The 27,926-nt window shown below is 33.2% G+C and overlaps 1 protein-coding gene across 1 annotated transcript; it reads right to left on the bottom strand.

Annotated features, from left to right (window-relative positions):
• Positions 1-499: 499 nt before the first annotated feature.
• bbg (PDZ domain-containing protein big bang) lies at positions 500-27,121 on the bottom strand. Its single transcript, XM_081994726.1, has 9 exons — positions 26,296-27,121; positions 25,691-26,242; positions 25,357-25,451; positions 5,350-6,612; positions 1,622-2,253; positions 1,436-1,564; positions 1,266-1,380; positions 921-1,079; positions 500-859 (listed from the first exon to the last, which is right to left on the bottom strand). Exons 1-9 carry the CDS (start codon positions 27,093-27,095, stop codon positions 708-710), a joined length of 3,897 nt encoding a protein of 1,298 aa, XP_081850852.1. The 5' UTR covers positions 27,096-27,121; the 3' UTR covers positions 500-707.
• Positions 27,122-27,926: the final 805 nt, after the last annotated feature.

Consider the following 27,926-nt stretch of genomic DNA (forward strand, 5'->3'; position numbering starts at 1 on the left):
GCTCTGTTTCTGTGCTGTAGTTGATTTGGTTAGTTGCAGAATGCGGTATAATGACAGGTTGTCCTACGTAAACATCCAATTAATTGTTTTCTTGATTTGTGAATGTGACGTCACGGTGGATGCTGCAATTCATTCCACTTTTTTGCTTATGAGTTAGGATTTTTTAAGCGCGGGTATTTTATAACATTATAACCATTTTTATCAGAGGCATGGGAAAGGAAAGATTGGCTGTTTTTGAACTATATTACATCTCTGAGCCTACTAATAGATAATTTTTTCACTACCGTAGGAACGGGTTTCAACGTATTGTTTCGGGTAGCTATTTTTATGATTGGATTGGTCACTATGCTAGCGAAAAAATATTTAGTTTGTTTTATTGAATTTTATACAATACTGACCGTTTGGTGCATGTGCATATATTATTTAAATCAATTTTCTTAAATAAAAATATGCGTTATTAACTCGGTTATCAATTTTAAGGTAAAATAGATAAAACACATTAATGTTTTTAAAATATATTACCGTAGATAGGTATAGAGTAATAATATATACACCTAGAAAATATAAATAATTTAGTACAAAATCCAACATAAAATATATCAATAAATTATAACGTATGAAAGGCAAAATCGTAATGGGTAATAAATATAGGTAAATTTTGGGTAAATCAAACATATTTTGGCAAGACATCAAATACTCATATAATTTTATCGAAAAATTTCAATGGTGACTTCCCCATCAGGAATTTTTTTCATTTGAGACCAGGCAACAATGCGAGACAGGATTTGGAAGTTGATTTTGTTTACAGTTAGAATTTCATCCCCAACTTTCAGTTCGCCACATTTGTCGGCCGCGCCACCTTTAAAAACAAAAACAAAATATGTTAAAAGGTTGAGAATTATATTGAAATCAAGACAAACCTGTAAAAATTTTCTTAACTACCAATGGCACATCTCCTTTCAACGAGTCTCTCCCTCCTTCAATACTAAAGCCCAGACCGGCCCCATCCTTCATAACTTTAACAGTGTGCGTGGGTTTCTTGGTTACTGGAGTAACAGAATGCGAATTTGCTTCTTGGCCTAAATATAAAATTTATCGACTTAAAATACAGTTACTTAAATATGAATTTTATCAAAGTTGGGCCTTATTTAGTTAGTTAGTAGGCGCAGATGTTCACCACAATTCGATATGCTTTCAGAGTGCTTTACAGATATCAAGATGTTTTAATCATATAAGATGAATGCAGCTAGATAATTGACGGTTACCTTTTGTTTCCGATGACAAAGAGCTCACGGACGATGATATTCGCCTTGATAGATTCGACGTGGGCACGTATTCTTTAGCTTCCTCTATTACTATAGAAAATTTGGTTCCTGGGAACTGAGGAAAAAAAATTACAGTTAGCCAAAAAATCAGGGAAGTGCGTAGAACGTACTTTTAAGAGTTCAGTGGCTTCCGAGTGGGTTAGTCCTGCCAGCGAATGTCCGTTAATTGATATTACTTTGTCCCCTTTTTTTAACTGACCATCTTGATACGCTGTACTTCCATATCGTATTCGGTGAATCTAAATTTTTTTGGAAAATTAAAAGCTATTTTGTGATTTAAAGTCCAAGGTACTCACTGTTATATTTTTATTTTCGTAGTCTACACCTCCAGCTAAAGTGATTCCCAATGTTCCGCCTGGTTGTTCTAAAGCGAGTTCTACAGTTTTAAGGCTAACACTTGGCAAAGAGTGTAGAGATGTTTTATCATCTTCACTTTCAAAACTTTCCTGCTTCATCACTTTTTTGGAAGGTTCCGCTTTAGCAGCCAAACTGCTGTTAGTGGTACTGCTACTGTTACTGCCGCTTGACAATCTTCGTGCTTCAAATTTCGGTTTGTCTTCTTTCGATATTTCCCGGAAGAGCAATTTGTCATCGGACTTCCTTCTTGTAGTTGCGTGATTAAAGTCTTCAGACCGTCGTCTGGCTGCTACTACTGGCTTATCACATGTTTCTGTAGTTGATACAAGGGGGAGATTTTTCCCATTGGGTTGCTTGTAACTTTTAGGGAATACAGGAAGGCATTGTGTGGTAGGATTTTCGAAATTGGCCTTAAGTCTTCTAATGTCTATTGGTTGATTTTTTTTCTCCAAACTGCCACTGTGTCGCTGAAGCAATGTCTCAAATCTAGTTTCTGTCGATTCATTCTGCGGTTTTGGCGTCGCTTGAATGTGGGTTCTCTTAGTTGGAATCGGTTTCTCTTGCACTTTATCTATAAAATATTTAAATATTAATTTAGTATCCTAGTAAAGTTAATCGAACAATTAATAAGCATTGTTTGTTTTAATATCGGGTTGCGGTTGGTTTTTCATGTTAATTTTGATTGCGATCACATTTTACTAAGTGGTCCTACAAAAAAGTTCTGCACTATTTCTCTATTAAGTAACAACGATACGTAACGTCGTTGCTGAAAGTTTAAAAACACCAGTAGCATATTCATTACACGGCATAATGAATGACAAGAAATAAGAATGTAGAACGGAATCGCCGGGTAATGATGTGCAAATTCAAAACCATTTGGTTCTGAATGGTTCTCTTCAACCATAGTATACCTCCATTAGCAGTGCTAAATTAGCTTTTTGTGAGGTAAATTACGATCGTATATTTGCTATTTATAAGTTGTGACTTGATTAAGGTCTTCTCTAAAGAACCAACTCTAAATAATAGTTTAAACTGAGATTAATAGGAGTTATTACTTAACATCAACATATATACCAGTCTGTTAACTCTTTGACATTGAAAAGTATTACTTAAGGCCTATAAGTAGATGAAGAATTTTTGTTATCTCATTCCATTAAGATGAATATGGATTATACTCATAATCCTTCTTTTAAACATTCTTAATTAATTTCACATCGTACACAAACTGATGTGTATTTGATATGTATCTCAACATTGACAAGCTTTTACTACCGGTCCAAGTAAGGTTAAAACTAGTAAATATACATACCTACCAAATATTTTTGATATTTTTTTGTAGTTTATTGTTTTTTAAGCACATTATATAATTACATAAAAAAGTTAAATACACAAGTTTTAGAGAATGTTAAGCTGAATATTTTAAAATTAGTTTTAATTCTCTTGGGGCTGCTACTTTATTGTTAATAGTTATTTAACAAACGAGTGTTACTAATTAATAGATCTGTTCGCATAGGCGATCCCTGACTAGTTTCCAACTCAGAAACAGTAAATGACTATGACTATGACGTTTTCTGACTTGTGACCAATGGACGTACATTTTTCCGTCTGAAACACAAAAACTATCTCAGTGCCATCTGGTGTCGATCGGGCAAACTATTTTTGGCGTAAATTATGCTGGGGTTTTGCACCATAACCTACCAATTTCATATTTGTAAATAACTTGTAAGCTTTTTAACTTTTAATGGTATTTTTTAAGTTGACTGTATAATGATATTTTGGCTATTTTTTTAGAAACCGACAGTAAAAACGCTAACAATTTCCTGCTAGAGCATTGCGCATTCAGGATTGGATCTTTCATCAGTTTTATCATCTCAATAGTCATAGTTGAACCACAGGACAAATTCTGAATGGTTTATCCTTAAAATAGACTAGTTAGAACATAATTCAAGAAGTTTGAACTAAAAAATTGGTCTACTAAAAGCCAGTTGTATCTTTCAAAAAAATTTACCCTACCTTAACAAAAATAATCGTAAATCCTGGTTCTTTCTTGCGTTAATTTTACTGCCTGGCTACACACACGGACTAATTGTAGAATACAGCAAAAAGACAAAACTTTTTCTTTAATTTGAATATTTGAATAACTAGAATAACTAAACACAACCCGACATAACACAAAACCTTCAAAACCAATGTCAATTGTCAAAATTATTGACATTTTTGGTAACTTTCAACTTCAATTGCGACGTTGCCAGCCAATGAGGTAAATCACAGAGTTTGAGTTTGTTGCAAGGCGATCGATCTATCAAAGTTTCACCCCCCCGGGGCCCAATTTTTATGGGACCGGGGAGATTCTCACATGTGAGTATCAAAATCTCAAGTAAGAATCTCAAAATCCGCATATTTAAAGTGCAAACATGAGAGATATACAGTGTTGCCAGTTCTACCATAAATAGAATAATGTTTGCATGATTTTAATTGCTTTGAACGATATGTGATTGCTGCAACCTGAGGCGTTTTCTTTCGATCAATGATTTTGGATCCAAACGCGTTATGATCTAAAAATCACATGACAGCATGGTTATGAAATCACATGGAGGTCACGTGACTTTTGAATCATTACCCGTTTGGAACCGAAATCACAAACCAAAAGAAAACGGCTCTGTTACTACTGTGGACATGATTCAAAACAGTGAACAAATTATTTTGTTTAAAATTAAAGTAGTTAGACAAAAAGTTAGTAGAGCAATGGCCCAACTGGCAACACTGCGATGCAAATTTGTGACAGATCCAGAACCCAACTTTTTTGTATTTTGTCTATTTGTTATTTGTCGTGAAGTTGTGTAATACTGTTAATAGATTTTGATGTGCAAATAAAAACCAACAATTTAATGATTTTGGATGAGATTCTCTACAGTCCCTATACTGTATGTTATGTTTATAATCCTAAAAAGTTTGAACAAAAAACTAATTGTCAGTTGTATCCAAGACAAAGCAAACCGAAATCACAGGCACCCTTGACAATGACAGTTACAGTTAGTTCTGCCGGTAATGGTGGATGTCAACTTAAGATTGTGAGTCTATTTCTCTCTGTTCAATACAAATAAAAAAGATAGAAAAACAGTTGAAAAATCATGCATTAATGAACGATTTTCTTTGATTAAACTTTGATTTTCTTTAGTTTAGCCCTATCTTTATCGAGCTCAAAGGTTTGCAATTTCTCTCTGTCACTACCCTAGAATTCATATGAACTCTATCATAGAGTATAAAAGCAACTATTAATTTGTAAGAATAGCAAAGTAGTTTTGCAGACCATTTCGGCGAGCTTTCAAAATCTAACTGGCTACTAATTATCGACGTGGAAATCATTAAAATATCGCTCTGGTTCTGTATGAGTTATTTTTTTCGTAATTTTAAATAGACTAATTAACATTCTTCTCATCTAGCCTCGACACTAACTAACATAATTTAGAAAAAAATCAGTCTGCTCTGTTCAATATCTCCGCAGACAGAGGTATCTCTGTTTTAATTACGACGGCCATCAATCACTGAGTTATTGCCAATATAAATGCTGATTGCCAGGGGCAATAAAATCTTGAAATAAGTTCAGGTCTAAACAACATTGGATTTAAGTTACTTAATTCGAAACTTTTACTGCTATGCTACTAACCTTTGACAACTTCCAATGATACTGCATTTGATTCCTCAACTTCTTTGTCGAGGAAGGGCACAGGTTCAGGTTCGTCTTCTTTGATCTCGAACCCGTTTAATTTGGGTACCACAACTTCACTATCATCTTTAGAACACTCGTCAATTGTAGGTTGGCAAGGCGAGTTTCCTGCTTGTTCCTCTTCCAAAGAGGTTTTTCTTTGAATTACTGGAGAACCAATTTTCATGTCTTTGCCACTACGACATTTAGCAGAAGCTAAAATATTTTTCCTATTGATGGCCTCAACGCTAGAAGGTTTTAGCATTCTGTTTTGAGCTTCTGAAGTCGGAGAAGGTGGGGGTGAACTTCTAGAATTGTAGCTGGATTGGCTGGAGCTGACTGCAGAGTCATTGTCGCTGTCCCCAAAATCTTTTCCATTATGGAAATGATTGTCTTTAATTGACATGGTTTTAATGCTCATATAATCAAAGCTATAGTCTGATCTGGTAGGGGATGAAATACTTTCTAGAGACTTTGGGTCGTCTGTAACCCTGGTGGAGTTGTTGTCACTGTACTTGCTGATATATTCATCGTAGCTGCTTTCAGCGTCGCTGCTGTCGCTTTTTTTGGTTGCTAAACTTGTAGAGTATACTTGCAAACTTCTTCTTTTGAAAGCTGGCGAATATTTAGGAAAAGTGGAGTTCTGAACATCCATTTGTGTCCATGAAGGCATTACTACTGGGGTTACATTCCTATTTGGCACTGGTTTAGCTAATTCACTGTATGGTTCCTCTTTTATGGCGAGGTCTATTTGAGAGGCTGTAATGCTTCTTATTTCTGGAATATTCACTTGAGGTGTTACATCGTTCTCAGCAGCTTCAGGAATGACCAATCCTTTTAGTTTGGACAATCTACTTCTCCTCTGTTCCATTAAAGTGTTCCATTTACTGTTAGAACTCTTCTCTTTGGAAAATATGCTCATATCAATCAAACTCTGCGATCTATTATGTATCAAGTTTGATTTCTCCATTGGTTCGTACTTTTCTTCGTCCGAATCATTCATGTTGGGTCTTAAATCGTAATTTGAGCTGCTTATCGATCTGTCTAAAGGCTTTATCACAGGCTGACTCCAAGTTGACTTAAATTTTGTATCGCATTCTTTCTGTGGTGAATACGTGTCAGGATATACAACTTTCGGAGTAGTTTCTACAAAATCTGGGAACTCATGGCCATCTGGAGGTTGCCGAGAATCGCTTGGCGGAATTTCCATAAGGCTCTGTTTATCTGCAAATACAAAGAAGAAAGCATCAAGGTTAATTCAATTACTAGTGCGTGCTTTTCGGTTCATTTAGTTACTATGAAACGGATTAGCCAATACTCTTGCGGGTAAATATATAGATCAGTTTGTTATTATTCTGAAAATTTGTAATAAAACGAGTGTGTGACCAATGTTGTCCTTAACACCGATTTGTCACAATAAAGTTTCGCAAAGAACACTATTATGTTTAATAAAAGTAACTCACCCTTGACATGGGTTAATGATCGCTTGGAAGGTGTACAACTACTAGAAACCATAATTCGGATCATCACAATATAGCGAAAATCGACTGCACCTATATTGGTAGACTGCATGTTTTGAGATAAACCCAAAATGTTTTTGCTTGTTTGTTAAGTTTACCAGGGTGACTCAGAAAATACATTATAGTCCAACAAGTGGTTATACTAGGAAAAGCTTAGGTAATGTTTCGATTTATACTTATAATTTTTTGCAAATAATTCCTGTAAAGTGATTTTAGGTGTTTTTTTTATTAACTCAAATTATACTATCATTTGTGTATTTTTTTGCAAATTGTCTGGTTTAATCATATAATTTATTAAAGTGCTTCAACAATCTTGTGCGTGCCATTTAATATTCTACGCACTTAGATGTTTTCCACCCTACATATAGTTTTAACCATTTACCTGACATTTATTTACAAGAACAGAGCCGTAGTGGGTAAAATTTTAATTTAGTAACTTAAAAGCTTTAAAATGATTCATAATATGCTTTTAAAAATGTTAATGCAATGATGAACCACTTTATACACGACTAAAAATGATAATGTATACAGGTATGATATCATGACAATACTCTCCACAATCAGAAAGACTGTTTCATATCAGGTGACTGAAAACTACGTCTAAATCATTAATTTTATGTTATATCCATACATATACTACACTTTAATAAAATGATGAGTATAATAATATTTAAATAAAATATTATTGTGAATGAATATCTGATCAATGTTGCCAGATCTACCGTTTTCCTGTTTTTTGTAATATAATTACGTTATTGTCATTATGTTGGTTGTGAAACTTTTTATATACTTTTTCAGTTTATTGAATAGGAAATTTAATAAGGATTCTAAAAATGCACTTAAAACAGTCATTTTCATGTCAAGAATTGTCAAAATTTTACTAGAATTTGCAAGAATTACATTTTAATACAGTTTTCGAAGCAAGACGATTTTCTGAGGTTTAACAGTTATTTTGACAATTGTCACTTCATAGTCTAGCTAAATAGTCTTCTGAAATCACGTGATCACCGTCAATAACGTCAAACCATGCTCAAAATTAGTTGCAAAAATCAGGATTTAAAAACGTTTTCTTGCAGTATTTGATATAAAACGTGTTTTGAGATTTATGATTTTTTACAATGGTCACGTGACTGCCTAGCTAAATTATCCTTTAAAATCACGTGATATCTGTCAGTAATATCAAAACTTAAAAAAACCATTATTAATGAAAAAATGAAAAATCTGTATTTTTGAAGTACCTACGGTTTTCATTGAAAGAATCAATGATTAAAATTTTTGCAACTATTAAAAGACACCCTGTATAATAATGTAACACGAACGAATTTGTTTTGATCTACCGTTTTTTGACTGATTGATTAAATATTTTGACTTGGCAACACTGTATTTGATTGATTATTATTGATTTATGGACACTGGAAAATAACGTAAAATACAATTTTAAGTATTGTCAGCTATTAAAAAGAAAACAACAAACTAAATTAATAGAATAAAACATTTTTTTAGTAAACGAGTAAGAAATTTAGACCGTAGATTTAATTAATTTCATTCAAGCAGATTGACCGAATCTATTTGTCAAGTCTAGATTATCTTTTGAAGTGAAAAATATGTAATGATGTGGTTCCTGCACCCACACCTGAGCAGCTAAAGGCAACGGTACTTTATGGAATTTATTCGATATATTTTTTTGTAACTGACCAGATGTCTTGATGCGATGGAATATCGGCGTTTTTTTTTGATGGAGTGACACCACAAAAGAAGAATGATTCCGTTAAATGCTTAAAATGGCGGATATTTGCATACGACTGAAATAAGCATCATTATCCTTTTACTACTTCAAAATCAAGCAGTACCTTTTGTGGTTGGGTATCAGTAAATTCTGCATTGCGAAGATAAGTCGCCGAGAAACGCGATGCATTAAGAAGTACCGCTAAGTAACATTTTTATTACAAGAGCAAGAATTTCATCCGAGATTTGTTAAAACCATAAGGTGTCATTTTACAAGCAACTTAAACCATATTAAGCAAAAAATCAATGAAACTAATTGTATAAATTACACTGCAACCTTAAGGTACTTCAATTTCTTAATACGGTTTGTTCAAGCTAAGCAAAATCTTTTGTTCATCTGTCGAGACGATCGTGGACGTGAAAAAGCCAAAAGGAAGTGCTTTAAATACTGTCACATTCCTGAATTCAATTATAAGCTTTTCTTCAGGAGTTTGCTGTTATGATGTGACCTGAGATTTGACCTGCAAACTTGAAAATCGTGCATCTTCTTGACCTCCCAACAGCCAAAGAAAGGAAAGTCGTTTTATTTTGCTTTGCTTTAACATTTACTCAAAAAAGTGAGAAATTGCTTACGTGTTGTACTTATATATTGCTATGCTGCTAGTTACTACTTTTGAGGTATTAGTTTTAAAGTGCAAGATTAGTTTTATCTGGAGTGCATCAATAAATTTAAACCTTTATCAAATAAAAATACTGTTGCGGTGCCAGTCAAGGTTGTACAAGATACTTACCACTAGTTCAAAAAGAGAAAATCCTCACACACTCAAAACCACACCACAATACTACATTAAGGTGCTGATGAAACTAAAATTCAATTAATATAGCAATCATACTTGTATTGATGTAATGACTATATCATTAGAATTTAGCTGTGACTAATATTTTTAGCAATCTAATAAAAGTGATGATTTTTATGGGTATTCATCCATACAGCTACTGAGAGCACCAGGCTTAGTAATCTAACTTTTTAAATAAGATAATATTTCTTATTAAGAGTTACTACCTTTTACCTTTATACTCATCAACATTGGCAGTAGAAATAACTAACGAGGGGTTGTTTATATCCATTAGTACTCAATCCTATATCTTGTTTATTTACTCGTATTAACGAGGGTTTTTGATTGGAATGAGTGATTGTGGGATTAAACAAAGGTTTAGGTGCCTTAATATTGAATTTTTCCAGAACGTCACTGATCACGTCCAAAATATCTTATCTAATATAATCCAGATCCTCTACACATTGAGATGAAAGTACAATCCTTTTTTGCTAATCAGTATTGATTTCCTGATTAAATATTTGTTCTGAACAATAACAATAATACATATCATAATTGTTTATAAACAGTTCCAAGATCATTTCGAAAGCAGGAAACAAGAAGAGAATTTCACTTAATTTCGTGATATACCCACCGCTGTTAGTATTGTAAATAAAGATTAGAGACGAAAAAAGTCGTGATTATGTACTTGTTCCTGGTGTTAAAAGCAGTACAAATTCCAACCAAACAATGGTTCTATTTATGGCGGATTTTGGTCAGCTCTGTAATGTATAATTTTAGATATGTCGGTCATTTCAGCTTAGTTGGAAAGTTCTCGACTAAATCCTTATTAAGCGACAAAAGCACATTCTATTTTGTAGCTTAACCTACTTCCGCCACAATTTTCCAAATTCCGAAATTAGACCAGTTGTTCAACTTACAAACAACCCAGTAAATAATAGCAGATTACTATAGACTTAGGTGAGACATTCCGTTTTAGGTATCTTTTCTTATATTCATTATAAATTAGATTAGTATTACTCAGGAAAATATCTGACAGACAGGAATTTATTACAGGATATCACACAAAACCAAAACAAAGCGAGTGACACGTGTTTTAACTGATATTAATTAGCTTAGTCATTTAAAAATTTATTCAAAAATTACTAAGTGAGTCAATAGTATTGATAAACTTGAATTGAAAAAGTTAAACTGAACAATACAAGAAATTACACTGCATTGTGATTGCTTTATTAAATTGATTGAATGAAACATTGGATCACCTGTATATCAGGACAATGTGTTTTATTTCCATTGTTTTGAGTCATTATACAGGGTGGTCCAGTTTTAAATGTCAATAATTCACCAATGGATAGCCAATCAAAAAATAAGTTGACACACATTATGTCATTTTCCTGAAAAATGCTTCCCAAGGAAATAATCATAAGAAATTAATTCTCTTTATGTGATGTTAATGACGTTTGTCGAAACTGTCCAGTGGTGGTGGAAGATGGTTTTTCTGCCTTATTCTCTACGTCAATGGATATTTTTCATTGATTGATTTACTTGTTCAATTTGACAAAGTAAGTATCTCTTATAAAATTCTGATTTGAAACTTTGAGTTATTACATTCAAAGACCAAAAACCAACTCAACCCAACTTAAAAATTGTCTTGAAAACGGTGAAAATTGACTTAAGAAGCTTAAAAAATGTCTTTGTAGCCAGTTTTCATAGTTTCAGACAAATTGAAAGACTTTAGTTTTGAAAATTGACTTAGAAACCAGGGAATTTACTTTGAAACGGTGAAAATTGACTTGAGAGGCTTAAAAATTGTAAAACAGTTTTCAGACAAATTGAAAGACTTTAGCCTTCACAATTGACTTGAAAACTGTGAAAATTGACTTGAGAGACTTAAAAACTGTCTTTGTAGTCAGTCGTTATAGTTTTCAGATAAGTTGAATAACTTTAGTAGGGAAAATTGACTTGTAGCATGAAAAACTACTTTATCTAGAATTTTTGACTACAAATTCATACATTTCAACCTTGAAAATAAACTTGGACACCAAAAAGTGAATCTGAACCAATGAAAAGTGACATCAGAAGCTTCAATTTTGTATTTGAAGTAAGTTTTCATGATTTGAAAATACATTTCAATATTTTAGTATTGAAAATAGTCTTAAATACAGGATATTGATATTAGATTCATGAAAATTGACTTGAAGACTAACTTTTCAGGTTTTTTTACTTTGCTTTTCATTTTCTTAGAACTCTGGACTATTTTTAGGGCTTTAAAACTGCTTTCAGCTTGGAAAATCGAGTTTTAGGGTTATCTTCACTAAGTTTTTGACATAGCAGAATTAAAAAACTATGTTTACATGGTCCATAGCCTTAAACATGCCATTTCAAGCTTTGTCAGTATTAAATTGACTTCTAGACGCTTCACTGTGCTTTAAGACTGAAAAATCGAATTTTAAACTGTTTTTTATAGTAAAAGTTAAGTTTCAGACTCTTCATTAATGAAAGTAAACAATTTTGACATTAAATGCTACGATATTAGTCTTAAACAATAATTTTTAAAATTAAATTAGTCCGAAAATTCGGACTGTTTCCAGTGTAATTGAATAAAAAAAAAAGTCAGTTTTACACTACTTATAGTCTAAAAAATTGAACGCCAGTAAACATTAGTCAAAAAATGCTGTTTTTTACTATTTTCAGTGTACTTGTTCCCAATTTGATCAAAATTGTTCCAACAGTCTGATAATTGTAGCAAAAAAAATGATTTTTAAAACTGAATTTTGGAGGTCTATAATTTGCTTAAGAAGCGTTCTTCAGGAAAATGACATAATGCATGTCAACTTATTTTTTAATGGGCTATGGATTGGTGAATTATTGACATTTAAACCTGGACCACCCTGTATATGACCAATTTACATTTTACCAAATGATTACATAAAGTATTCTTATGTACAAACGAAAGAGGGTGATTCCTTAGTGTATTACACAGTAAATACAGGGTGTTAAATTTTTGAATTGTATTCAGGCTATATCAGAAATTGTGAAATTTACTTCAAACAAATCAAGTCTCTTATGGACTCTTACTTAATAACTGCCAATCATCATTATTTAATAATTTAATATGAGCTGATGCTAAGTGAGTGAAGTGACTGCTGTCAGCTGTCGTTTTAGACGCACAAACGAAAAGAGAAGGTCAAATGGCATTTTTGTTTTTATCAAATAGTTTGTTTAATAACTTGACTTAAATGTATTAAACGAGTAAGGATTAAAACAAAAAATGTTGTAAAGAATTTTACTAATCCAAGTTAAATCTAGTTGTAGTGGATTTAGATGAAAAATGGTCTTATCAAAATTGCAGAAGCACATAATCGGCTTAATGAGATTTTTTTCAGAGTTAAATACAAGATGAGAACAATGACTACTTTACATTTAATTATGTTGTTTGGAAATTACGCGTGTTTAAAAGACCGATTCGTTTTTAAACCAGTAATCTATCAAGTGAAGTTGAAAGTTAAGAATGGTTGAAGTGCAAGTTTTTTTACTGGCTGAACCTAAAGTAAGGCATTAATTAAACCGTTCATTGTAAAGCAGTGTATAAAGGACAAAAAGTAGGTTCGCGTGTGATTAAACCTCGTAACAATAAAAGTGCAGGGAAAAAATTACACATGCGACATGCGCCGATATAAATGCGAGCACGGAACAATGGCAAGCGAAAAAAGCCTTGTCCTTAGATGACCGTGACGACAAAAGGCCCCAAGGCGAAGCACCTCGTTAGAAACCTTTCTTTGTATATTTTCTTTTTCCCTATCTCACTCAAATACGCTTTTTCCTTCACAGCCTTTCGATCCAAACAACTTTTGTTGGTAATAGTTCGAGTATGACGTAAACATAAATCGCATTACAAATATTTCAAAACCAACTTATATAAATGTAGTTAGAAATTTGTAACCATATGTAAGCAAATACTTTTAAGGATACGAATGTGCATGAAAGGAATCCGAGACATCGGTAACGAAATTTCACATATACATCTGTACCGATAAACCGTGTACACGTACAACAGAATCGTGGTACAACGCCCACGTTGGGAAAAATGTGAAACAAAACAAATTGTTGAAGGTGATCAACTGATTCTGCAAATGTTAAAGTCCCTTACTTGCTTAAAACTAGATTTTGTTTGTTCTGAAAGCGTTTCGCAATTTAATCTTTTCCATTTTAAGCCTCGTAATTAAATGAAAAGTCTAACGCAATCAAGACAAATCCATAATCTTCAAAGGTTCACTAAATGCTAATTTATTTATAACTAGAACATGCCTTACACCCATATAAATTCAACCGTAATAATAATAATAATTCTATAATGTTTTAACCAAGTTATTATCAGCTATTACATTTACCGCTTTACATAACGTAATTATGGCTGTCACGTTTGTTTTCTCAGTTAGTCACTTATGCAAACCCTCGAAATTTAAATAAACCAAACAAACGGTACTAAAGAATATTTAAATATTGAATTTTCGCTTTTTTTGTTATTATAATTAACCGGGAGTGTCCACCGTGTTTTGCTTAAAATTGCTGCATATCTTAACACTAGCTGCCAATAAAAAGAAAAATGCAGTCATAAAATTTACGAGAGAACAAGTAGCTATTACGTTCACAAAATAATTGTCTCGAAAAAAACACGTAAAACTTTTATTCCATTTTTACACTACCGAAGTTGCAGAAATTACAATTTACCGGGTATTAACCGTGTATTGGGAAAAACTGCAATTTTATGGCAAATATTTGTGCGAAAACCAAAGATAATTCGATTTCCGTTAGTAAGCCTTCCAATCTTATCAACATCAATATTTACATTAATTCACCTCTTTAATTACTTCATACTATCAGTTTTCAGAAATACATCGTGCGTAATCTGCAGCCAGTTGGATTGTCACTATACAATTAAATTGAAAAGTTTACTCAGGATGAAGGAAGGTCCAACATTGATTTAATTTCCTTTATGAAGTTTTTTTGTTTTCGGTCAATGTAAATTATCATAAAAATCAATAAACGTCATTTGACAATGTGTCACATGTTCACCGGTTCGAAAATAGTAATGATATCACGTGAACAATCGTTAAATGACTTTATGGATAATAGAATAGGACCTTCTACTATAAGAGAATTTTCTATTTATGCTTGGCTTTAAATTTAATTTAGACTTAATCTAGATAATTTGCTCTTTCAATTTGAGCTTTGCACACCATAAATGCGTTTTAGTTATTTTGGTTTATTGTGTTCGTAATAATCGGTTCGATTGGCATTTTTTCCTCGTTTATCAAGTAAATCCCAACTACTGATGGAATGATTATTTATTTAAAGTAGTTTGTTTTGCCAATGTAAGTAATCATTTTATCAAAACTAATCAAACACTTACGTATGAAAGTACATTATATAATGTTAAGTAGCATTTGCGTAAATCTCGACACAGTGAGTACATTTTCATCAACATTGAGTGCACCATGTGACCTTAAAATCGCCTGCAATGTTTAGGTCACGTGCTTTAATTTGCGGTTGTAAATTACACTTGGTCTACACGTAAATAAAGCAGAAGAAACAATTTGCAAACAAAAATCAAACTAATTTTAATCTCTCCACATTGCAGAGGACTAAAAGTGGCAGTTATTTCATTAAATTAGCAAAAAAAATATAAACTAATTTCCAAAATCTCCGGAAGTGACCGGATTTTTTCAATTTTTAATGCGGCATTTAATTGATCTGCAAATTGCGCAACTTTGCTCCAATTTATAATTCTTTTTTGCCTTTTACTCTTTAAAAAGTAAATTAGCATATGACGTGCAATAATTAAACGCTTTAAATTTGTCAGTATTTTTATTTTAGTACCAATTCAAGAGAAAGCGCTTAAACACCCCACTCACTCGATCTGAATTTGTTTGAGTTAGTTTGGTTCGTTTTATCTTTTTAATTTTTAGTAATTTGGTTTTCAAATTTTTTTTTGGAAATTTTCTGTTTCTGTGCAAATTAAAAATAAGAATTGTTATCGTATCCTCACGGATTGTGAAAAAATCGACAAAAACTGACGAGAGTGATCAAAAGACCATACTGATATGTCTCTTGCAAAACTGGCTACATAACCTACTCTAACATATTTTTATTATTAAAATTGTACAAGATGACTAGTAAAAATATGCAAATTCAGTGTCTCATCTAATTAGAGCAGGCTGGAAGTTCATTGAATTGAATATCCTGTGGACCATTTGGTAAAAAGGAGCTTATTTCCATTTCAGTAATTTTAAACACAAAGCTGTTTCTTCGTATTCCAGTTCAGTTTAATTAAAAATAAATAGTTTTGTGTAGAAATTGTGAATAATTTAAATTGGAGTAAAATTGTGCATGGCATGCAAAATAAAAATTAAAAAAGCTTACCCTTAATAAAATGGAAAGTATCACTGTAGAAGGGGAACAAAACTTATATCACAAACAAACAACAATTAGGAACTCAGTGAAGACTAGCAAGACCGAACCGGATCAAATCGCGAATGGCAAATCGAACCGAAAACAAAAAGTTTTTTTTTTCCGAAATTATTGCCGAACCGCAAAAATTATTCTTGCATTGTCTAAAGCAATGATTAAGTAAAGAAGTAACTAAATCATTTCACGGCAATTTGATTGGTGATCGAGCCGACACCGGAGCAGAACTACATTCGTGGCTTATTCTATTCGTAGCGGTCTTTCGTCTTTTCTTTTCCACGTTGCGATCCCGCCTAAAATATAAATGAACGATGCGTTATTAACTGAAACAGTACCGGGTTTGTTTTAATTTGATTTTACGATATAGTTTTCGGATGGAGTGCAAAAGCAGGAACGTAGCGAGCGCTTAAGGAAGAAAGAAATGGCAAGCATCGCAGGTCAGTGGACGGTGGAGTCAAGGGCACCTAGGTCTGGCCTGCGAACTGGCTTGTCGATCACGGCTGCTGCAACGCAACGCTCGCCACCAAGAGAACCAACGGAATGTTCGCCAATGCCACTCACCGTTTATTTCTTGCTTATTTTCAGACTCGATCGAACAACTGATTTTCATTTTTACTCATCTAGATTTACCTTTTCATTCTCCATCAGATCCACACGCATATCGCTCGACCTAATAACATTCACTCTTTAGAACCATGTTTTATTATCATTCATAACTAATTCTATGAATGGTGTTCAAAATTTTAAATATGACTGCTACTTAAAAACTACTACAAACCCTCTAGATTACCATTTAAAACACACAGAGACATTGCTAAAAGTTATCTGGACTGAAAAACTAAAATTTTATAAAAATAAGCATAGAAATAAAAAACTAATAATGATTTAAACACGGGATTAATGCTTAAGACTGGAAATCCTCTATTGCTTGATAACAAATTTTATTTTACAGATTAATTCTTAGATAACCAAGCCAAAAACACACAAGTCAAACAAAATTAAAATAGGTTGGTCTTACTAGGAACTGCATTAAACGGTTAGGGAAAAATACAAATAAGGCTGAACAACCAACCAAATATTAGTAATTTACTATTACCTTAACCAAAAACACTGTTACCCTAAACATTACTTTCCAAGAGTAGTGATGATATTGCATTTGAACTATTTTATAACTATTGTTTAGGTTACATCTAGAAAATTCACTTTTATTTGAAAAATATAGTAATTGAGTTATTAGATAACATTAACAATTTGAGTTATTTTACCAAGAAACACTTTGTATAAACTTAAGTGGGAGATAAAACTTAAAAAACCTCTGACATCCACCACGGCATGATTACTTTTATCATTATCTATTGAATCGTCAAACTTTTTCTTGACATTATCCACAAGGAAAAAAAAAAGCATTCAAACGGTACTAGCACACCTTGAAACATAGCCTTGTTGCAGATGGCGTTATTAGCCAGCAGAAGTGCTAATAATCGGCAAAATTGCCCAGAAATTTGCGATATTTTAAAGGAATGTAGCTTGGACTGGCGAGCAAAAAACTGGACAAGTTAAAAGTGAGAGAACTATAGCGCACCTGCTTTTACGAACCATTTACCTTTGGGGCTTTTTCGAGTAAAAAATACAGGCAGGTGGTTAAAAAGCCACCGGAAATGCCAGTAGGTTAGGAAGCACAGGTTCGTATTGTAAAATAGTGAAAATTTAAAACTTTGAAAACGCGTTTTAGTGACTTCCGTTTAAAAAGCAACAATATCCTGCAATAAGCTGCAAGGTCGTACCTTTTAATAGGGGCGATCTAGTTTATAAAACCCGCATGGAATATATGACTTGCATATAAAGAATATTAATAACGGATATTGGCATCGTTCAGGTACAGCAGAATGGCGCCCCTCAAGATCCGATTCCCTTCAATGAGATTTACTGCCGTCTCAAGTATCCTCTTGAATTAGAGTGAGTGTTTAAAAAAAGAAATTGCCTCCATTTTAATTGGAAACGATTTTGGTGTTTTAAATACTTATACAGCTGTGCAGTCTAAATATTTAACGTAATCTATATTGCTTATAACAAATTGCATGTGACATTTAGAAAATTAAGGAACATTCCGTTGTTGATTCAAATCTAATTCCCGAAGATTTATTTTATGGCCTCTACTACGATATGAATGCTATTTAAATACTTTTTGAGAGTCACAAATATGATTGATTGTTTAGCGGAATTTAAATATAAGTCATAACAGTAAGATGGGAATGACGTAATTCTTATAGGAGCAAAGGGTAAGGTTATCGAAAGAAATAATTAGTAGATTTTTGGTACGCGTTATTAAAATAATTTATTATGCCGGTCACTTTGATGACCGGCTATATTTTAAATGATAAATTTTGCAATACGTGATGAATAAGTGAATTTATGTTTTTTGCAAAAACAAACAAAAACAACATGCTTCTGTATTTTCAGTATAACAAAAAAAACTCTTTACCATGGAAGCTTCGCTTACTACTTTGTTAATTGCTCTAATTAGAGCATCCGCTATATGTACTTTTAGTATGCATGAGACGCACTTAACAACGAGTTCCTGCTAAATCAAATATTTCAGTAACGAATAATCGTTTAATGAGCTGTATAAACAAAGGCACAACGTGAAGTCCCGATCAAATATCACCCAGCAGGAAATTACTTGAGCTGAACTGAACTTTACAAGTAGAATGTCATAAACAATTATCAAATCCAGGCGTATAATAATTAAAGTAGAAGTGTGTAAAATGGGTGTTACCCGGCAATATTTGCAGCAAAATCCACGACCGGCAACACTATCACACGATAAACCAATTAATCAGAATATTTTTCACGGAACATTGATTTTAATCAACTATTTCAGGTTGCTTAACTTATCTGCTGACTTTCGAGCTTTTGACACTCAAAATCCACTTATTTTCGAGAAAAAGCGAAAAATCAAACCCACTAAAGCTTCATACAGATCCGTACTTTTACGAAAATTGTAAAATCGCTCATAAAACACACAACCATAAAATTACGACCTGTGGGTGCTGTGTAATATACCTAATTCAATTACGGCTCACTGTACTATAATTAAGCCCAGGGGCGGACAAGAAAAAACACCTGGTGGGATTTCAACATGTTAGTCCCACCCTATTGCCATGTCTTTATGCCCGATACTAGTGATCCCGATATAATGATTTTTAAATAAGGAAATGTTAAACTGTCGCTGTGTCGCAAATGCCAACAACAACAAAAAAACACTAAAATGTTAAAGGTTGACTGTAAATGTATGATTATTTTGATTGTTTAGTTCGTTCATTTTTTGATTAGAGACACACTGTATAATACTATAAGTAAAATACTTTTAAAAGAAAGTTTTATAAATAAACACAGGGTGTCCCATAAGTAATCCACGATTAGCACCACTTACCTCAAACGAATTGTCAACTGAAACAGATATATCCATAAAATGGTCTTTTTTTAAATAACTCAACTTGAAATTTTTTGGTAAAATTAGATACTCTGGGGTTTTTGAGGAGTCAATTTGATTTTCAACTCAGTTTTAAGCCAGCTCGTAGAGGTCGCCACCCCCGAATATCTTCTATCCAAAAAAGGTAAAATCCCCTAAAATCTCCGGTTCTCAAGATATTTGCAATTAAAGTATTCGGCTCGATGCATTTATGAGAATAATTTAAGAAACTTTTGGTTGAATTAACTGCCTATTATTGTTCCAAACTGACTCAACAGCTTTTTGAGTTTGACTTCTTTATTTGCCTCGGTTATCTATCATTTCTTCATACACAAAAATCTGGAGGATTCAAATTTGAACTTTGTGCTGGTCATGATATTTGACTTCCCCAACCAATTCAATGAATCGGAATATGTTTGTTCAAGTTATTTCTCACTTGCAATAAGAAATGAGCTAAAGTTCCATTTTCCAAGAAGATGACAAATTGCAATCATGCAATCACCGAATATTTTAATTGCAAAGATCTTGAAAACGGACACCAACAAACAAATATACCTTTTCTGTTAAAATATTGGATAACAGATACTCGGATGTCAGTTTTCATTTCGCTTTCCCAGAAAAAAGTTAGAGCGCCCTCTATAGGCTGGTTTAAGCTACATTTACAATTCACTTCCTCTGCTTCCTAGTCCACTTCAAATTTGACAGTTCTCTATTTACTATTTACTTTAAAGTCAATTTAGAATTATTTTTAATGTAAATATCACTATAGAGGTCCATATGACAAGCTTGCCAACTTCAACTAATTTCAAAATAAAGTTGACTTTGAAGTGAATGTAAATGTAGCTTTAAAATTGAGTAGATATGAGTAAATCGAATTATTTTGACTCCATAAATACTCCAATAAATTATTTACCATTACTTATGGGACACCCTGTATAATGCAAAATGTTAGGCAAAAAGTTGCTCAATATAAAATAATTGTTAGAAATAACCTAAATAAAACCTACTTTTGGACTAAGTTAAGTTAGATCGTTGTTTACCTGTCAGGAATTTCTGATAATATATTACACTTTGCGTACTTTATTGTTTAAAAATTTTTTCAACAGTTTGCACAAAGTGTTGCTGAATTAACTTAATAATTTAATCACCTATAACCTGCATATAATTCGTTGAACTGCCAACGGTAGGCTTAAACTAAAAAAGCTGCGTAATGAATTCCTTTTAGCCTAATGCATATCTATTGCAAACTTTTGCTTTGCTCACGCAATTTTGCATTATAACTTGACTCTATAGTCTGTCACGCTAATTTGGCAGTACGTGCCTTTGTGGTGGATCATATAAATAACTTACCCTGCATATAGCAAATCAGTTATTTTACAACCCATAACAGCTTAGATTTCAATTTTAGAAGCTGGAAACCATATCTTCTCTAACGAACTACGTGCCTCAATTGCGGGTCATATAAATAACCTCCCCCTGTATATAAAGCATATCAAGTTATTTTATGAGTTGTTTAGAATTTCTAAGGTTTATAGTCGATTGTATGGTTTCTAATTTAAGAATTTACAGTGCCCTATACCTAAATTGTTATTTATCTTTTATGAGAAACTTAATGCAGTTTTAGAGAAGAAATACAATAGTAGAGTTTAAGAAGACTTTCTCTATTAAAAATCTTAGTTAACATTTTAAAGCATACAATTTGACCAATCCTGTGTACAGCAAAATGATGGGTTTCCTGGATGTTTTGGTGGAAGAAGCTTGCAAAAACGATTTACTTTAACTCTGGTTATAACATCTGGGTTTTAAAGTAAATTCCATGAAAGGAGAAATTGTTAATATATGATTATAAATTTTGTTTGTGTTGTCTGAGCCCACAACCAACTTGGTGAAATTTGTAAAAAGTGTAAAATTAATGTTACAACATTGACCTTAATGCGACCAGACGAGGAAGAATCCATTAATTTCGGTTGAAGTTAAGGTAAGTGCGCCCCCATGCATCAGCAGCAATCAAGGATGAAGATAAACAAAGTATCGGTGATATGATTGGTTTCTGGGTATTAGCTGGAGGTAAAAGAAAAACAATGGATTGTAACTTTAGAAACCGAACTCTGAAAGGTTAACTAGGACGTAAGAAATGTATATTGGTTTAACCAGTCAGGTGGTGTCAAATATACAAGGAGGGCTATATCACGTTTTAATCCAATGGCCATAAAGTAGGACCACACATTAACTCGCAGCTGGCGGCTGAGAAAACGTACCCACACAAACGTGCAGACAAATGCTGACAAAAATGCTCTATTCTCTGTTAAGTAGCCAGTTTGTCACGTAAAATCATTTACAAAGCTTTCAGTTTCTTTAAGTAGACTCGGTAGCCACAATTCATGGTAAAATAATATCACGACCATGACATCATGGTAAACTTTACGTGATTGAAATTCCGATCATCAATTGGCAATGGAAGAAGAGCAAATGACCTGAGATTGTAACTGAACAACCTTGCCAAGGTTGAGCAACAAAAGAACTATTTTCAGTGGAGTAGGTAACAAAAATGCTGCTACACGAAAATCGTTTTACGTAATGAAATAGGTGTTGAAAATTAGTCGTGCACCAAAGCGGATCGTTTGCGAAACCGGAAATCTGAAGGGAATTTGCATATTGACACCGAAGTGTTAAATGGCAAAACTCGATTATTCGATTACACCAGGGTCCAACCCAACCAAGACTCGCGAATATGGTACTAATGAAGTAACGGGTCTCTTAAGACGCTAAGTAAACCCGAAAATTCTCGAGAATACCATTCATTGATTGACACATATAATATATGAAATCCTGTAAAACTGCTTCGTAATGCAAAAACCGTTAAAGTACCACACAAAATTTGCTAGCTTTTACCGATCCACACCTCCCAAAACCTTTTAATATAAATACTTCTAAAACATGTCCAATTTTACTTTATAGACCAATAACATAAAGCCTCTGGTATAAGAAATTCTTCGAACGTTTTAACCTCCTATTGAAACCGTGAGAATGATTAGTTTACAAGAAGCGTTTCATGTCAGCATGCCTGAACTTAATGTGACTTATTAGTACCTGTTTACTAATCAAGCAAGAAAACGTTCTTGTAACTCAAAGAAAAGCCTTAAAGGAAATTATGTGTTCTATATTTAGTATGTTATTGTTAACAAAACCCCCTGTATACCTTAAGGATGAATGGAGCCGACGCTAAAACACCACACATGTTTCATCTAACTTGTATATTGTTTTGTACATTTTCATTTTATTTCTACAATAGTCACATATTTTTTTGTTAACACTACGTTTCTCCAAGCTTTAGCAACATTGTAGAACTGCTTAAAGTTTTTTGTACATTATTACGTACATGTTCGTTTTATTTAATGTTGACTAATTCATTATTGAAAAAGTGTTTTTAAATACTTACAGTTCCCCTTAAGCCTTAAAAACCGTTGAATAAAATAATTGATGATATAACACGAGTAACATAAACAAATCGATTATATACGGTTCAAACCGCGAGATTTCTAAGAATGGAGGCCAAAATTGTGAAGCTTGAGTTCCTTCAAAAATCGTCTAGATTCTAGATTTAGTGCTATCGCATATCCGTTTTTACCTTAAAAGCAAAAATTCTGTCAGACTTATTTACCTGGTCAAATATGATTCATTTCTATAAAAAGAGTATATGACTTCCAGATCTGCAAATCCCACCATCTGAATAAATAGGTATAGGTGAGGCACTCTGTTTGTTATGACCATTAATTTTGCGACTACAATATATATGGAACAATATGCAGATTGTTTGTGGTATTTGCTATTATGACTAATACAACTATTTAAAATGTAAAGTGCTCTTTGTGAGATCGGTCTGTGGATAAGACCATTATTTATAGTCGATGAGCTGTTGCTCAATGACAAACATTAAAACACCCCCGCAAGATATGTCCTTCTTTAGACATAAACTAGATTCTTGAATGAGTTGTATGTAGATACATCAATGGGTGACTTTTACTAATGCATCAACCAATGGTTTTGCTGTTCACCACCGAATGCAGAATCAATTATTTGCTGAAGAACTGTATTTCATAATCTCGAATATAAATACATATACATACAACTTGCAAAGTGGTTCAAAGACAACACTAAAGAAGTCCGTGGTGTTTTTATAGTAGGACATAACTACATATTTTACATCCAAAAATAAGTGTATACTTTGCTTTTATATCAACTGTATTAGGAACACTGAAACTTAGTTTAAGACCTACTTAAGATTAAATATTATTTATAATTTCACCAGCAGGGCACCACAAATTGTTGTATTCCTATAGAATGATAAATTATCCCAACTCTGTAACTTTACTAAATATTGTACTTTAATAGAGTACATCAGTGTTAGTCAAAGATAAAAATACTTTGAAAATTGCTTCACACCTATTAGCACGAATATCACAAAGTTGTTACAAACTTGTGATATCTTCACATTCTGAGAAAATGAAGAAAAATTTAAAAACAAAAAAAATCGTATAGTCTAGAAAATGAGAAATTGTTCTAGGAATTCAATGTAAAATACAGAGAAGCATTGAAAACTAGTGCTTCCTACAAATATAACCTATATCAGGACTTCACCATAATATTTGATGGATTATAGTAGTAATACCCAATCTGTTCTGTTTCTCTCATTAAACTCCTATAGACAGTTTCCAATTTCCCACACTTCTATAGGCTTATTTGACCTGATTTGTAGCAGGCTATTACCCACTCTCCATTATATTAAATTCAATAGGCGTTCACCCTGTAAGCTTAATACAAGTGTAAATTAAAGGGTGACAGCTACCAATATGAAGATTGCTACTAATGTTTATTCACAAAAAGCAAGAATATGTCCATCAGGATCTTGATGTTTATACGTCAAAGATGACTGCGACGAGTATGCTTGTAGATTACAATTTCTGTTCATTCGTTTGAAACTATTCAGCTGAAGAGCAAAGACAGTTGAAGTTACGACGACTGCAACTTTTTATTATTATATGTGAAAATATAACCATCACTTGATAAGGTACAAATCAAAAGCTCTTTAAAGACATTAAGGTGAAGGTAAAATGCCCATTACTTCAAGACACACGACAACATTTAAGACTAGTCCCATTAAGGACAATGTGGCTTCACCTGGTGAAGTTGAAATCGAGGGCTTTATCGCAGTATTTCTGAACAAAACAGCAATGAAAAAGTACTGCACCAAGTGCACTTAAGCTGACTTTCAACTTTGGTATAAGTATCGAAACCGCCACAGCCACTTTAATATGAAATTGCTAGTTCAAAATCCCCAATTAACAGGACGTCAACTATCAGCTTTTAGTAGTTATATTATCTATCAGTGTAACTTGATGAGTCTTATCACAAAATTCAAGTGATTCCCATTTCTACAACTACTTTGAATTATAACAACACTTTTCCAAAAAATGAAACATACCATCTCTGACTATTTTAAACTTTCCAAGATTTTCAAGTAAAAGTATGGATTGCCTAAAACTGACAATTTATACTTGTCAAATCCCTGTAATTATACAAAGCAAAAAGGATATCCCATATTAATTACTACGGAGAAACCAACATATATGCATACCATAATACACTGCATTCGCCTTAAATGTATTAAGAAGGAATTCCTTAGATTACCCCAGAAACCGACGTTATATATACTTCGATTATCTGGGCAATAACCACATGTCTTGACTATTTTCCACGCTTTAGATACCCAAGGTGAAGTGGCCTGATAAGATTTTTTGACACAGATTTATTTATTAACTGCATTTACACCGGATGGTATTATTTTGTAGTTATCAATTATACTAGACATATTTAGAGTATGTAAATCATTTTTGTAGTAACCACATTGCCTTTTGGATAAGTTTAGCTTATGACGGGTACTACCTACCTTTAAGGATTTCCGTGTCGTCGAATCCACTGTCGTTTATATGATTGATTGTGTCGTCAAAGCTGGTTTCTACAGTAACTCGAGGAGTGATAGCCCTAAAAAATTTCACATATTATCATGCATTCTTAAATTTTATTCGAAATGATAAAATTTGCATACGAAGATACGTTCCAACCAGTTTATTATACGTACTACTCCAGCATTTTTTATAATTTTCTGGTAAATATTCAAAGATCAGGTAACACATGTTTGATGCACAGTAACTATTTAATGAAACAAGCCAATTAATTTTTAAGAGTGAAAGTTGGCTACTTTCACAGCAAATTATACCTACCCGAAATTGCTAGAGAATTCCTGTCCATTGGATTCTTCTTCATCTTCCCCAATAGTAGACAAATGCGATGACAAAATCCATTTAGAACCATATACATCCATGTTAAAATCTTGATCAGTATCATTTTCAGCAAAATCATCTTTGAAAGTTTCACTTTCTAGAAACCGAGCTATTGTGTCCATCTCCTTTTGTGGTGATTTTGGTACAAAATCTACCAATCTTGGCAAGGTGCTGTTGTCATCAATAGGGTTGTTTTTATTAATTCTATCTTTTGAGCGAGGTATAATGATTGGCCGTTTAACTGGTTCAGAAACCTCAAAATCAGTTTCATCAAAAGCTGAATCCGTTTGGCTAGTGTCCCCTTCTAGTTCATCCACTATATTGTTATTCTCCTCTACTTTATTGAGTTTCTTGTTGATTATAGGCATAAAATCATCTTCAGGAAAGTCATTGATAATATACGAAAGATCTAGTTGCTTTTGTACTGAGGTTGGAGTCGAAGGAAGGCTTCCAGCAAAACTTGAAGTAGTGGTGGTTGGAAATGATGCAAACCTAAAATTTTATAATAAATTTCGTGACAGTTGCAGTAATTATTTATTACTTACCGGTCTAGCACTGTAGAAATAGTGCTTCCAGTGTCATCCGACTCACTTAAGCTTAAAGTGGATTCCTGTGAAATTAAGTCGAGGTAAACCTCAGCATCTGGAGGTCCAAGACTTCCATCTGACAACCTTCTAGACACATCAGGAGAGTATTTCTTCCTGAAACTACCCCTCGGGGACTGCAACCTCGTTGACTTACTTGAAAATGACTCTTGTTTGATTGTAGGCACTATATTATCGTGAACGTTATCACAGTTTTGATTCAAAGATTTCTGTAGTTTTCTGTGGAGCTTTCTAGGTGGCACTGGGGGAGGTTTTTTCTCTTCAGTACTTACAATAACTGGCAAATCTTCGGCAGACTTTTGCTTTTGAGCAGTGTTGAAACAGTGTCGTATAAGCAGTTTTATAGCGACGTTTGAATCTTTTAAGAATCTAACACAGTCAATCCGGGTCATGCTATTCACCGGAATCGAATCAATCTCCAAGACTTCATCACCTTCAACTAGTTGACCCCACGAACTTTGAACTCGTGAGGCTGGACTCTCAGGTGCGCACGACTGTATGAAGAGTCTTTTGACAAACTCATGAGCTTTCGTACCTCCTTCAAACTTCAAACCAAATCCCAGACGTTCACCAGGTAGTCGATAAACCACCACTTCTTCAGTAATATCTCGGATCGTTTTAGTGTCTTCATTACCAATTGTGAGTACAGTGATGTACTCTGAGCTGTTGGCAGGCTTTTTGGGGGTTTTGTCATCATTACCCACGGAAACCACAGTCACGAAAGGGTCTAGGTTGGACATTTTCGCACAAGTCAATGCTCATCAGTCTGAAATAAAAAAAAAAACAGTGTGTCGACAATGTAGATAGATCTAGGTAATTCATACAGCGGATGTCCTTTGTATTTTGCTTGAAACCTGACCGCTATGCATGCAACCATTGTTTACAGTCAGATTATATATAGGGTAACTTATATGTGAATTGGGTTTTTTGCTTTAAAAATAATTTAGTTGGTCAAAGAAAATATGTGTTTGTCACAATTGTTATAAAAAAGTAACAAAAAAAGCTCTAACCTTTGTTTTAAAACAAATCACTTACTTTCTGAGTGTTCCACTGACATTTAACAAATCTGCTTCAAAAAGCTTTATTTACTAGGCCACTGTACGTAAGCGTCAAACTAATAATGCTTCTAAAAGAGGAAACTCAATATTATAAGCCTATTACAAAACACTCTAGGGAATGTTTTTTTTTATAAGGGGTGTCCCAACTTTTCAATTAGGAAAACTAAATTGGTTATTAAACCCAAAGAATGTTTTCTTACAACGATGGTTAAAATTTAGGACATCCTGTACGTTCACTTTGCTACACCAGTTTTGGAAAGGTTTTACTAGGATTTAACTAATCTTTTCAAGACAGCTTTGAGATGTTGAAGTCTCTATATAAAATAATAGGGCTCTTGGTTGTATGTTATTTAGGATGTAATGCAGGAAAATTGTTAATTACATATTTTAGAACCGGCTTTTTAGGTCACTGCACCAAATCCTACACTTCACTAACCTCTAACATGTGGTAAACTAAAAGTACTTATTTAATTAAATCAACATTTACTATAAAACATCCAGTGTATTTTGGTC

Source organism: Ips typographus, linkage group LG16 (assembly GCF_016097725.1).
Source record: "Ips typographus isolate SLU linkage group LG16, UJ_Ityp_2.0, whole genome shotgun sequence".
NCBI classification, from domain to species: Eukaryota; Metazoa; Arthropoda; class Insecta; order Coleoptera; family Curculionidae; genus Ips; species Ips typographus.